The sequence below is a fragment of the Brassica oleracea genome, chromosome C1 (genome assembly GCF_000695525.1).
Source record: "Brassica oleracea var. oleracea cultivar TO1000 chromosome C1, BOL, whole genome shotgun sequence".
Classification (NCBI taxonomy): Eukaryota; Viridiplantae; Streptophyta; class Magnoliopsida; order Brassicales; family Brassicaceae; genus Brassica; species Brassica oleracea.
Genome location: NC_027748.1, coordinates 36,387,327 through 36,400,009, shown reverse-complemented (window position 1 = coordinate 36,400,009; position 12,683 = coordinate 36,387,327). Strand labels below are relative to the sequence as shown.

Genomic DNA, 12,683 nt, shown 5'->3' with positions numbered 1-12,683 from the left:
CATTTCGTTTTCACATTTGCCATATATTATTTGAGCCATTAGGCTTAATAATTAGGCCCAACATAATAAAGATGGCATATGTTTCAAATATGTAGGGTCTACGCGATATATACCGCAATTCCATCATATACCTATCATCAGTTAACACTGATGGTCTCAACAACCGATCAAATCTCAAGTCACGTAAAAGCAGTATTATGATGTTAAGCTTTATAACGACATTATATATAATACGCGCTTGTCGGATCTCCGATATATATTGGATATATAAGAAACACTATTAGTGTACGTGCATACATTAATATGAGGTTTGGTATTGAAGCATGCATTTCATTTAAATATGTTAACGTATTATATAATAGAATGTAAAGTGTGTAACCGTGGATTGGACTTTAGCATCAGTGGATGTACGAATCCATCCGACGATCATGAAGTTCGCAGCAAGCCAACGAGACAAGTCGGGATCTGCATCTGGTTTTGGAATTTTTCCATCGACGAATCTAGTTTTTTGTTTGGCTTGAAGCAAGTTTCGGAGTTCTGAAGACCACTTTAAATAGTTGTGGGTTGTAAGAAAAACATATGTAATAAGAGCTCTGGGATTTTTATATGGATAGAGGTACGTAGTATGGTTGTGTGTCTGTTGAGACAGCTTGGGCTCTTGTTGTAGACGTGATGTAGATGTTGAAGTAGTATGACCGTCAGCCATCGTGGTTGATGATGATTGTCGAAGTAGAGGTTAAAGATTAGAGAAGTATTGATCAGTATTACAGAAATATTTAGGTGTAGATCTTTTAGCTCTGATACCATATAATAGAATATAAATTATGTGTTTATTGATCAACCAATGTAGAGTACTTATACAAGGTAAATCACATACGCCACATACGATTCATACGAATAGGAATCTATTGGATTAGTCTAAATCCCTAAGATATAGGATTCTATCCATATCGTATTATATTAATATAAACATGTCCTTTCTCTATACATACACGAAAATACACAGCCCTGTCGTGTGCCGCTGTTTATCAAGACATCCGCTCTGCAATGACGGGCAGCCAGTCGTGTGCCACTGTCCGAACCATACACTAGTCACTGACCACTCTTATCCGCACATGGGGCACATCACCTGTTGGGATCACACGTGTCTCAGATTATCTACTTCTTAATATATCCATCATTGGGAAATAAAGTACGTCCATTTTTTTTTGCACTAGCTTCCATATATAAATGGAAGAGAAAGAAGAAAATTACAAGCAAAGAGGCCTTAGTGTCTTAAGATACAGCTAAACCAAGTAAATACAGTCCGAATCAAAGATCATAACATAACCGGAAACGAAACCTAGGGTGAGGAATTAAGCCCAACTGTGAAGCCCATATAATGAAGGTGAAGAGGCAACAAAGAGTTTGGTCAGGAACCCTAGACGATGAAGCCGAAGAAGCTTGAGACGAAATTGAGGGTGGAGAAGTTTATGCTAGCCACTGCTGCATCATTCAAGAGGATATAACTAGGTTCATTTCCTTAAAGCTATGGGAGAATGTCATCACACAACTTCAATCTCTCCAATTGCGGTATCACGAAGATAACTGATGCCACGAGGATCAAGAGTAGGGGCTTTGAAAAAAAAAAACAGATCGGTTACGATCTCTGAGGAAGAGTTACAGAGCAAGCAAGAAGGGTTCGTTTTTATCTGCCAGCTTAAAAGTTTGTCCTTCGTAGGACACCGAATAAGGACGAAGAGACATGAGAGGAAAATATGCTTTGTTATGCCACCAATGATCCAAACAATTTGTTCACAAGGTACCCCAACTCCTTGTCCACAAAGTCCAGTTGAATAATTTTTTTTTACGTCCAACTGATTCTATTTAATGCAATGTTTTTGTACTATAGAATTAATTAGGCCAGAGACTTTTATCCGAGATCCGGATTCGATCCGAGATTCGATCCGAGATTCGATCCGGATCCGATCCGAAAATCCGGATATCCGAAGGGGCCGAATCCGGATCCGGATAGTAAAATGTTGGATCCGTCAAAGCCGGATCCGGATCCGGATACCTTAATTTTTTTAGTCCGGATATCCGGATCTGTAGGTTTTATTAATAACTATTTCAAAAATAGTAATATCTATATATAAAAATTAATTAATTTAATATATTTTTATTTTTATAATAGTATATATAAATTTTATGTAAATTTTGTAACATTATACATAGAAATAATTAAAATCATTATATATTTTTTTATTTTTAAATTATTTTTAATATTTTTTATATATTAATATTAATTTTTATTTATTGTAAGGATCCAAATCCGGATCCGGATATCCACCGGATATTACAATTTTTAGAACGATATCCGACACCCGGATATCCGAGAACCCCGGATCCGGATAAGGATAGTAAAATTAAGGATCCGGATCCGGATCCGGATACCTTAAAATTGTCCGGATATCCGATCCGTCTCAGGCCTAGAATTAATGCAGTCTTTGATGCTATGTTTTTTTTTTCATTTCAACACATGGTCAGTACTTGTGCAACCACTGGTGATGATATATTTATTTAGAAATTATTGTTATATTCAGAATAAATAAGTTTCAAGATATATATATATGTGTGTATATAATATATACATCAATTGGAGCCCTTTTGGTTGTATTCATGATTACCTAGATGCCTCTTCCTCTCGTCTAGGTATCCCAGCGTATGCAATATTTGTGGCTTCCTTGTTTCGCAATGGCTTTTGACGACTTCCTCCAGCACGGTCTGACCATCAGTTACAGCTCCTACAATTCCTAACAACTGTCAATCTCAACTTGAGCATGGACCCCTTCGACTGGAAAATCAATGGAAAAACTTCAACCAAGTTTTAAACATGGGTGACTTCAAAGGGAGTTCTGCGGCATAGCTTCCACTCATGGCTCGTAGTTCTAGACAGGATTCTAATCCGAGATAGGCAATTCCGTTGGGGAAGCAATCTATGTTTGCTATGTAATAATGAAAAAAATCGAGAAACCATCTCTATATGGACTGTCCTTTTAGCTTTGATCTTTAGAAACTAGTAACAGACAGATGCCGCCTACCCCATCTTCGTATTTGGTACGAAATTGTGGAACATTATGATATCCTTGCCTCCACCAAATTCATCAAATCTCCTTACCATTCTCGCTTGGCAATCTAAACAATATTGAATCTGGAATAAGAGACATACAAGACTGCATGAAAACAAGTACCGGTCACCAGATGCAATCTTCCGTACCATTGATCATCAACTTCGTAACAAGATTCAGAGTTTCAGGGATGTAGATCCTATCCTCACCTCAAAGATGATGCAGACCTTTGAGAATAGTAAGGGATCACCGCTTCATCTCCCTTCTCGCTCTCGTCTTAACCAACTTCTTTACCGATAATCCCTTTTTCGACATTGCTAAAGCACAAACTAGGCTTCAGGTTGGGCTTCCTTGTTTACTATTATTTGGGTATCTGAATTCTAAAAGGTTCTTATTCTCATGATTTTCTGTAATAGAACAATTGTCCCCTAACCATCGCCAAAAGGATTGTAACAATTTTTTTTACAATTTCAATATGAAAGCCAACTGTTCAAAAAATATATATGTGGTTTTTACAAGCCTAACGTATACGACAAGAACAATACGTTAAATTCACAACAAGAACAACAACAAAACACAAATATATATTTAAACAGAATGTAGATAGAAATTATGGTACGTTACGTCCGCTTGGTTGCTGCATTGAAAACAAGAGATGGGCGTTTCTCTGCTGTCTCATCTTCAATCCGCGACAAAGTTTGTTGGGTTGGCAAGAAATATACCTTTCGTCATTACTCAATTTCTTGTTATTATTACCCTTTTTTTTTTGCTGAAACAGTTATATTTATATTTTGTTTGTCAGCAGTTATTTCAAGATTTAATTTAATAAAATTCAATCAAGTTAGTCTCTCGTTGTGATTATTTAAAAAAAAAATACTTGGGTAGTGTTAAACATGCAGTCTAATATATGTTGATAGTACTTCTGTAGTAAATAATATAAAAGGGAAGTTACTTTATTTGGTATCATTTCATTGCATTTTGTTACACGATGATTAATCTCAGTCTCTTAAATAAGGTTCTTAGCTTCGGCTAAAAGACGGTTTTTAGTTTTTTTTAGATTTTAACTAAGAAAAGATAAGAACTGTCTCTTAAATAAAAGATATAAAAGCTGTCTCTTAGCTAGAAAAATGTAAAAAAAAAAAAATCGAAAAAATGTAAAAAAAAAAAAAAAATTTTGTCAGTTAAGACCGGAATTAATCATGCTCTTACAGCATTATACATGCATATTAAGACCTTAGATAAAAAAAGAAGTTACAACAACAATACTTTGAAGATAAACACATACGCCTTATTATGTAGACCTTATTGTTCTGTTTGCTTTGTAATTCTGAGACTGAAAACTTGTTCTATTCAATGAAAAGAATACAAGTTATAAAGACCTAAACAACTTGAAACAAACGTGAAACCACAAGACTCGGAAAACAGACTCCAACTAACCCCACTAGACGAGGACGTGACTAACAAGTGACTTAATTCAAACAAATACTTAATAAACCAAACTGCTCCTTCATTCTCGGACCAAACTTGCTCTAACAAACCCTCCTTAAGCTAAGCTTCATGTAATGAACTTAGCTTACTTCCTGCAGAGCAAACTCCAAGTCTGTTCCTCATGTTTTCAAATGCTTCTCGCTTCAACGGCTTCGTAAGGATGTCTGCTGCTTGTTCCTGAGTTCCACAGTGCTTTAGCTCAATGACTCCATTGTTGACCAACTCCCTTAAGAAATGAAAGCGCACATCAATGTGTTTACACTTGCCATGAAACACATGATTCCTCGAAAGCTTTATTGCAGATGTGTTATCACACAGGATTGTTGTACTTGTTTCCACTTCATAACCCATCTCCTTAAGAATGCGCCTGAACCAAACATCTTGACAGGCACAAGCAGAAGCTGCTACATACTCTGCCTCAGTGGTTGAAAGCGTCACAATTGGTTGCTTCTTAGACGACCATGCTACTGCTCCTCCATCCAACAAGAAAGCATACCCAGAGGTACTCTTTCGACCATCAACGTCTCCAGTGAAATCACTATCAGTGTAGACCAAGACTTCTCCAGGCCCTCCTCGCTTGTACCATATCCCAAAATCCATTGTCCCTTTCAGATATCTTAACACCCTCTTAGCAGCTTGGAGATGCAGCTCTGTCGGTTTTGCCATGAATCTACTCATCAAGCTAACAACAAACTGCAGATCAGGCCTTGTTGTGGTTATATACATGAGACTCCCAATGACTTGTTTATAGAGAGTCTCATCTATACGTTCTCCTCCTTCATCCAGATCCAGCTTGTTTCCAGGGACAATAGGGTTGCAGACAGCGTTGCAGTCTTCCATCTCGAAACGCCTTAGTATCTCCAGAGCATACTTGGACTGAGAGACGTGTATACCGTCTGATAACTGCATGACCTCTATCCCCAAGAAGAACCTCATCTTGCCTAAGTCAGTCATGTCGAACTCATTCTGCATTGACTTCTTGAACTCCTCCATCATTGAGTAGTCACTTCCTGTATAGATTAAATCATCAACATAGACGCTTACGATCAGAATGTTACCTTCCTTGTTCTTCTTTAGGAACAGAGTTTCTTCATTCTGAGATTTCTCAAAACCAGCCTTCATAAAGTACTCTTCTAACCTACTGAACCAAGCTCTTGGAGCTTGTTTCAGTCCATACAACGCCTTATGCAGCTTGTACACCATCTCCCCTTTTCCCTTTACTTCATACCCCTTTGGCTGTTCGATGTACACATCCTCTAACAACACTCCATGTAGAAAAGCTGACTTTACATCCAGCTGGTAGATGACCCAATCCTTTTGTGCAGCAGTGGCTATTATGGTCCTGATTGTATCCATCCGAGATACTGGTGCATATACCTCAGTGTAGTCGATCCCTTGCTTCTGAGAATAGCCCTTTGCCACCAGACGTGCCTTGTGTTTGTCTATCTCACCACTCTCGTTCAGCTTAGTCTTGTAAATCCACTTGACTCCAATGCACTTCCCTTCTGCAGGTAACTGAGTGAGCGTCCATGTTTGGTTCTTCTTGATAGAACATATCTCTTGATCCATCGCTTTTCTCCATTTCTGACTCATCTCTGCTTCCTCATAACTTGTAGGATCATGAGAATGGTTTATTTCAACCATATTGACCTCTGTCTCACAGTAGAGCTCATAATCTCTCAGGTAACCTGGCCTTCTTCTTATGCGTCCCTCTCTGATCTCATCCCCGTTCTCTGGTTGATCATCTTGAGGTTGATTTGCTTGAACTTGTTCCCGCTGAACCTGACCCTCCTGAGCTTCATCAGTGTTGTCCTCATCTTCTTCTTCCTCATCATCATTTCTTTCTGCTTCTGCTTCATCGTTCCAACTCAAAACCACACTCATATGCTCACTGTGGTTTTCTTCCCAGTTCCACCCCTTTCCTTCTTCGAATACTACATCCTTGCTGGTTACCATCTTCTTGGTTTTAGGATTGTAGAGTCGGTATCCTTTTGACTCTTCTGAAAAACCAAACATCACACAAGTAGTGCTCTTGTCATCGAGTTTACTTCGGTGTGCGTCAGGAATGTGCACATGAGCTATGCTTCCCCACACTCTGAAGTGTTCCACTGTTGGTTTTATCCCACTCCAAGCCTCCTGTGGTGTAGCATCTTTTACAGCAACTGTAGGACATCGATTCAGAATGTAAAACGTCCAGTTCACAGCCTCTGCCCAGAAGATTCTTGGTACCTTCATAGCTGAAAGCATTGATCTCACCATGTTCATCACTGTCCTGTTCTTTCTCTCAGCGATCCCAGTCTGCTGTGGGGTGTATGCAGTTGTGAGTTGCCTTCTTATCCCATGTTCCTTGCAGTAATCTTCAAATTCATGAGACGTGTATTCACCTCCTCTGTCTGTTCTAAGGCATTTCAGCTTCCTTCCTGTCTCTGTCTCGGCTCTCTCTTTGAAGCATTTGAAAGAGTAGAACGCTTCAGACTTCTCCTTCAAGAAGTACACCCATGCTTTCCTACTGTAATCATCGATCAGACTCATGATGTATCTCTTCCCACTGCTTGAGATAGGACTGATCGGCCCACAGATGTCTGAGTGAACAAGCTCTAGTACCTCTTTAGCCCTCCATGTACTCTTCTTTGGGATCGCATTCCTTGATTGTTTGCCAACCATACAGTCAGTGCACGTGAGGTTTTGCACATCGAATGTAGGTAGACCTCGCACCATACTCTTGTTCATCAGTGTCTTCAAACCTCGGTGACTGAGATGACCATATCTCTCATGCCAGAGCCTCGAAACATCCTCACTTGACATCTGGAAACATTGTTGTTGTCTTGCTGCTCCAATCGTCTGATCAAACAAGGCAAACATTCGGTTCAGACTCATCTTACTCTCTGCAATGAGCCCTTTGTCATCATGATAAATCTTGCAGCTTCCTTCTCTTATGATGATGACAAGCTTTTTCTCTTGCGTATCTTCTCCATGAGTCACCTTCAGTACATGTTCTTCACCCTTCTCCACTTTCTTAAACTTCTGCTCATGAACTGCTAGTGTGCTTTGCAGTTCATCAATGGAGATTGTTTCCACATCCTTTGACTCCTCGATCGAAACCACCACGTACATGAACCTCTCAGTAAGTGTTTTGAGAATCTTCTCCACTACCTTGGTGTCGCTCATTACCTCTCCATTGCTTCTCATCTGGTTTGAGATGGACATGACCCGAGCAAAATACTCATCAATGCTCTCAGATTCCTTCATTTCAAGCACCTCAAACTCCCTTCTCAGTTTCTGTAAGAGAGACTTCTTCACCCTTGCATTACCTCCAAACTTCATCTTCATGGAGTCCCAAATGACTTTGGAGTTCTTCCTATCCAGGATCTGCTCAAATGTTGTCCTGTCGATGGCTTGGTAGAGGTAGTGCTTGACTTTGTGATCGTTGGTTCTGGCGTTGTCAAGCTGTCTCCTCTGCTCCTCAGTCAGCACCGTGGTGATTGATGAATCTTCATATCCGTTCTCAATCATGCTCCAAAGCCCCTTTTCTCTGAAGAAATTCTCCATGACTTCACTCCAATGATCCCAGTGACCGTCGAAATGAGGTAACTTCATCTTCTCGTCTTCCATTCTTTCTCTCTCGTGTGAAGCTGCGGCTTCTTGTTCTCAGTTTCAGAGGATAAGCTCTGATACCAATTTGTTCTGTTTGCTTTGTAATTCTGAGACTGAAAACTTGTTCTATTCAATGAAAAGAATACAAGTTATAAAGACCTAAACAACTTGAAACAAACGTGAAACCACAAGACTCGGAAAACAGACTCCAACTAACCCCACTAGACTAGGACGTGACTAACAAGTGACTTAATTCAAACAAATACTTAATAAACCAAACTGCTCCTTCATTCTCGGACCAAACTTGCTCTAACACTTATTCATGCATACGCAAGCAAACGTTATTGGTCATGACACAAAACATAAAACAAACAGAAATTGGGAAACACGCCGTGATCAAACATAAAGCATACTCGGTTGATTGGAATCAGTTAACCGACGAGGCCAAAGACACTTGGGACGAGGCTGAAGATGTTAAGGCCGTCGCCGGCAGCGATTCCGACTAGAGATAAAGGTGCCATGAGGAGTCCGGCCGCAGGGAGGCTGACGTTACAGGCGGTGAGAGGGGTCGTGACGACGAGCCTACAACCGGAGGAGAGGAGTGTTGAAGGCGAAAAGGGAAGTCCAATAGTAGGAATCGAGAATACTCCATAAGCGTTCGTAGTCGTACTTGAAACATTTTGCCCAGCATTATATTATTAGCAAATGTGTAGAACAAAATTTACATTTAAATATTATCTCATGTACATGTATCCTTGCCGTACACCCGTACATATAGGTTAATTTATGTTTTTGAATCTATACTATACATTTGAGTGTACAAAGATGTTGCATGGAAGATATGTAAATACTAAATAGTTACTAGAGTCAATAGAATTCTACGTAGACTCCTAACATTCCTTCACAATTTATTGATGGTTTTACATAGGTCTAGTTTTACAAACATGTTATACCACATTTTCTAATATATGTTTAAATGATGGTAACTTATACGTGATTATTTAACACCTGATCACTTATGAATAAATGAAAAAAAGTTCGAGGGTGTGTGTGATATATATATCATTCTAACTATTACATAGTTTACAACAAATCTGTTGTTTTTATTTTGGCATAGTTGATCGAAAGAGAGAGTGTGAGAATAGAAAATTTACTAGGGAAAGGAGGAACGGCAGTCGTGTTATTGGTAGAGACGGTGCCAGTGACAGAGCACATGAGAAGGCCTTGGATATTAAAGATACTAGTAAGCCCGCCAAGAAGCCCACCTAGACCACCAAGCCCACCACCTAGACCACCAAGCTGAGCATTAGCAATTGGAGACGCCACAATGAGACACATCAAGACCAATGAGAAGGTTATGTTTTTGTTCCTGAGCATTGCCATGTTTTTAGGGTTACAAAAGAAAAATGTATATGGAACTATAGAGCAGAGATCAGTAAACGTTTTCTCTGTGTTGTAATTGGTTTTGGATGTGATGAAATGTCTTTCCCTTGCAGCTCTATTTATAGATCAAGTTTCATAGATCTCGCCCTTCCTACTTACTTTGCTTTCATGTATTTAAAGTTGAATAAAGGTTTCATTGTGAACCGAATCCCAATGTGTATTTCAACGGTGTCGTAGGACAATATATATTTTTTTATCATTTTTCTAGTTACAATTTATCCAAGAAGATCTATATGTAAATTTCTTTTTGAAAGAATATCCGGCTTTCCCTTTTTGAACAGCGAAGGAGTATTATAAAATTACTCGGGGTATTGTAAAAAAAAGATTAGTCGGGGTATAACGAGGTTTCGAAGCCATGCATATGCATGATAATGTGACTTGGAGAACTCTACACGTATATTTACAAATCACGATGCATGTAGTGTAATCACCCAAGGTAACGGGGTGTACGTAATAAATAATATAAATTACGTAGATCCCTTCTTTATTGATTAGGCATATATAAAAAATTCATATTGATTTTCCTCCCGCATTTGATAATGTAGCCTTGCAGTCGCAGGCTCTCCACGTACGTGCAATATATGAATGGAACAGTGCTTCTCCTTTTCTTTTCTTTTTTTGTGCACGAAACAGTGCTTCTCTAATTAAAGTTTTCCCAATAGTACTGACACCCCTTAAATATCATAAATTTCATTTGTAGGCTAAAAGTGCACAGCAACAGCAGCTAAATTGGTTAAAATTCCAACCGAGTGAAAGTCACACACCTTGAAACCAAGGGCCAGATCCTGTATTTTATCGATTAAGTTTCCATGTCTTGGCTAATCGCTAGGTTGTAGAAACTTTGTGATCGCCATAGCACAGCCGGACACCACCTCCACACTGAATGACGCTCATGACAAAGACACATTGAACTTAACCACACCACATCTTATCTCGGTTTGGTCCACTTAGCTTGAGAAAAAATTATATTGTTACAGGTTTCTTGCTCCATATATTGCATTGTAGCATTCATGTTCAAGGAAATATTGACTATGTATTCCAAAATAAATTAATAATCGTACGATTGCTTATGATTTTTTTTCTTTTTTGATAACCGTAGTGTGATCCCAAAGTTTTTCTATACCCAAAGACTAATCACTACGAAGCCCGTAGGATCCGTGTTTTCTTACCACTTAAAGCGTTCCGAGTGGCCAAGGAGAATCAAACCCAGGGCGATACTAACAGGGTGAGCCTTTTACTACTAGGCCAAGACCACTTGGTTGGTTACGATTGCTTATGATATTGAGTAAAACTATATTAAGTCTAAGTTTTGGTTCTGTGTTAGTTTTATGAAGACGAAAAAAAAACTACTAATTTATGCAAAAAAAAAAACTATAACTATTAATTTGATGATTTTTTTTGAATGAATGTAAATTTTATTCAATATAAAACTTTGTTTCATCAAGTGCTTCTATTTTTGATTCTTGTAAATAATCAAAGAACCCATTAAAAAAAATCAAATTTTGAGCTTTAAATTGGAAAAAAATCTTTCACTTGTGTCCCAAGCCAGGTACACAGCCTTTGTCGAGGTATCTCTGACCTTTTCCTCAAAGTGATATAACAATTTCGGACAAACCATTTTGTCCACAAACTTGATCAGGACCTTCTCATCTCTTGGTTACTCACCATGTCGACGAAATTGCGTTCTCTCCATATACTAGGCACCAGAGCTTGAAACCATAGCGAATGAGGAATACCTCCGTTGAGAGCCTGCGCTAAATATAACATCTAAAATCTCACTCCATTTTGTTGTGAATGCATCTCTTAAGATTTTCCCTACTAGTTATTTCCATACTTTTGCTGAGTAGCGACATCTAAAGAACATGTGCTGGCAAGTCTCCTGATTTTCCTGGCACAACACACAGCATATTCGTTTCTTGGCATCAAAATAAAAGGATTAGTTGAGTGAATTTTTCTATGTTTTGTGTTAGTGCTAAAAGAAAAACCATTACGTGCAAAAAACTATAAAATGTCGATTTTCAAAAGGGATTGTTCAAGAGATCGAACCCACAGGTAAAAGAGATCAATAAAGAAAAATGTTGGACTAAAGGTTTTGATTTGGCTGCGCTTGATATTTTTGTTGTATATAAACAAATCAAACTTACAGAAAGAGATATAAGGAGATAGTAGCAAATCCACTACCCAACTTGTGTTATAGATTGGTCCATGAACCTATTCATCTTCAACTTTGAGTTGAATCGCTTGTTTTTACAGCCACAACAATCATATGTAAATGTGAGTGAAACTTCCAGTGGACCAGATCGTTCGGTTATCGCAGGATATACAAACATTAGTTTTCTTTTTCTTTTAAATGAAACTCAACGAGACCAGAAAAACGAGTCCTCCACCGACGAAGTTGTACACTTGCTAACGGTGAGTGCTCGCTCAGTAAGTGTTTGATAGATTTCACAAAACCTTAACCAAGAAACTCAAGTTAATGGCAGCTACAATACATTATTTTGAAAAAAAAAATTATTCTTACCGAATAGAGTATGAATATATTTGAACTTGTCATAGTTTATGGTCATTAGACCAACTCCAGCGGTGGGTTGAGCAAGGGGTTTTTTAAACCAAAAAAGAGAAAAAATTAAATAAAAAATGGTTTTATTAGAAAGAACCGCTGCCTAATTAAGAGAGTTTAGAGTTGGTTAAAACCCCAAAAGTGGCAGGAACGTATTGGGTGGTTCCTTTTACGGGAAATAAAAGTCGTCTCTTTCTCTTTCACTTTCGGTTCATCTTCGATGTCATCGACATCTCTTCGCCTTCACTTCTGCAAAAATCTCCGACGGAGATGATGTTTGATCTGTTTGTTCGTCAACAATCTTGACTCTCTCTTGTTCGATTTCGTCGAAATCACATCATCGGGTCTCTCTCTTCCTCGTTGATTCTGTCGAAACCTCGAATGGAGATGTCGTTTGATTCGTTTCTTTCTTCGTCGATGTTCTCCTCCAGACTCGTGCATGCAATCACCATGAAGGTCGGTTTCTTAAAGCTTTTTGTTCCTGTGAATTT

The 12,683-nt window shown here is 38.6% G+C and overlaps 1 protein-coding gene across 1 annotated transcript; it reads right to left on the bottom strand.

The window, feature by feature from the left end:
* Positions 1–8,620: 8,620 nt before the first annotated feature.
* Positions 8,621–9,572, bottom strand: LOC106338759 (phylloplanin-like). The gene is made up of 2 exons (XM_013777662.1): positions 9,344–9,572; positions 8,621–8,883 (listed from the first exon to the last, which is right to left on the bottom strand). Exons 1-2 carry the CDS (start codon positions 9,570–9,572, stop codon positions 8,621–8,623), a joined length of 492 nt encoding a protein of 163 aa, XP_013633116.1.
* Between the last annotated feature and the right edge of the window lie 3,111 nt (positions 9,573–12,683).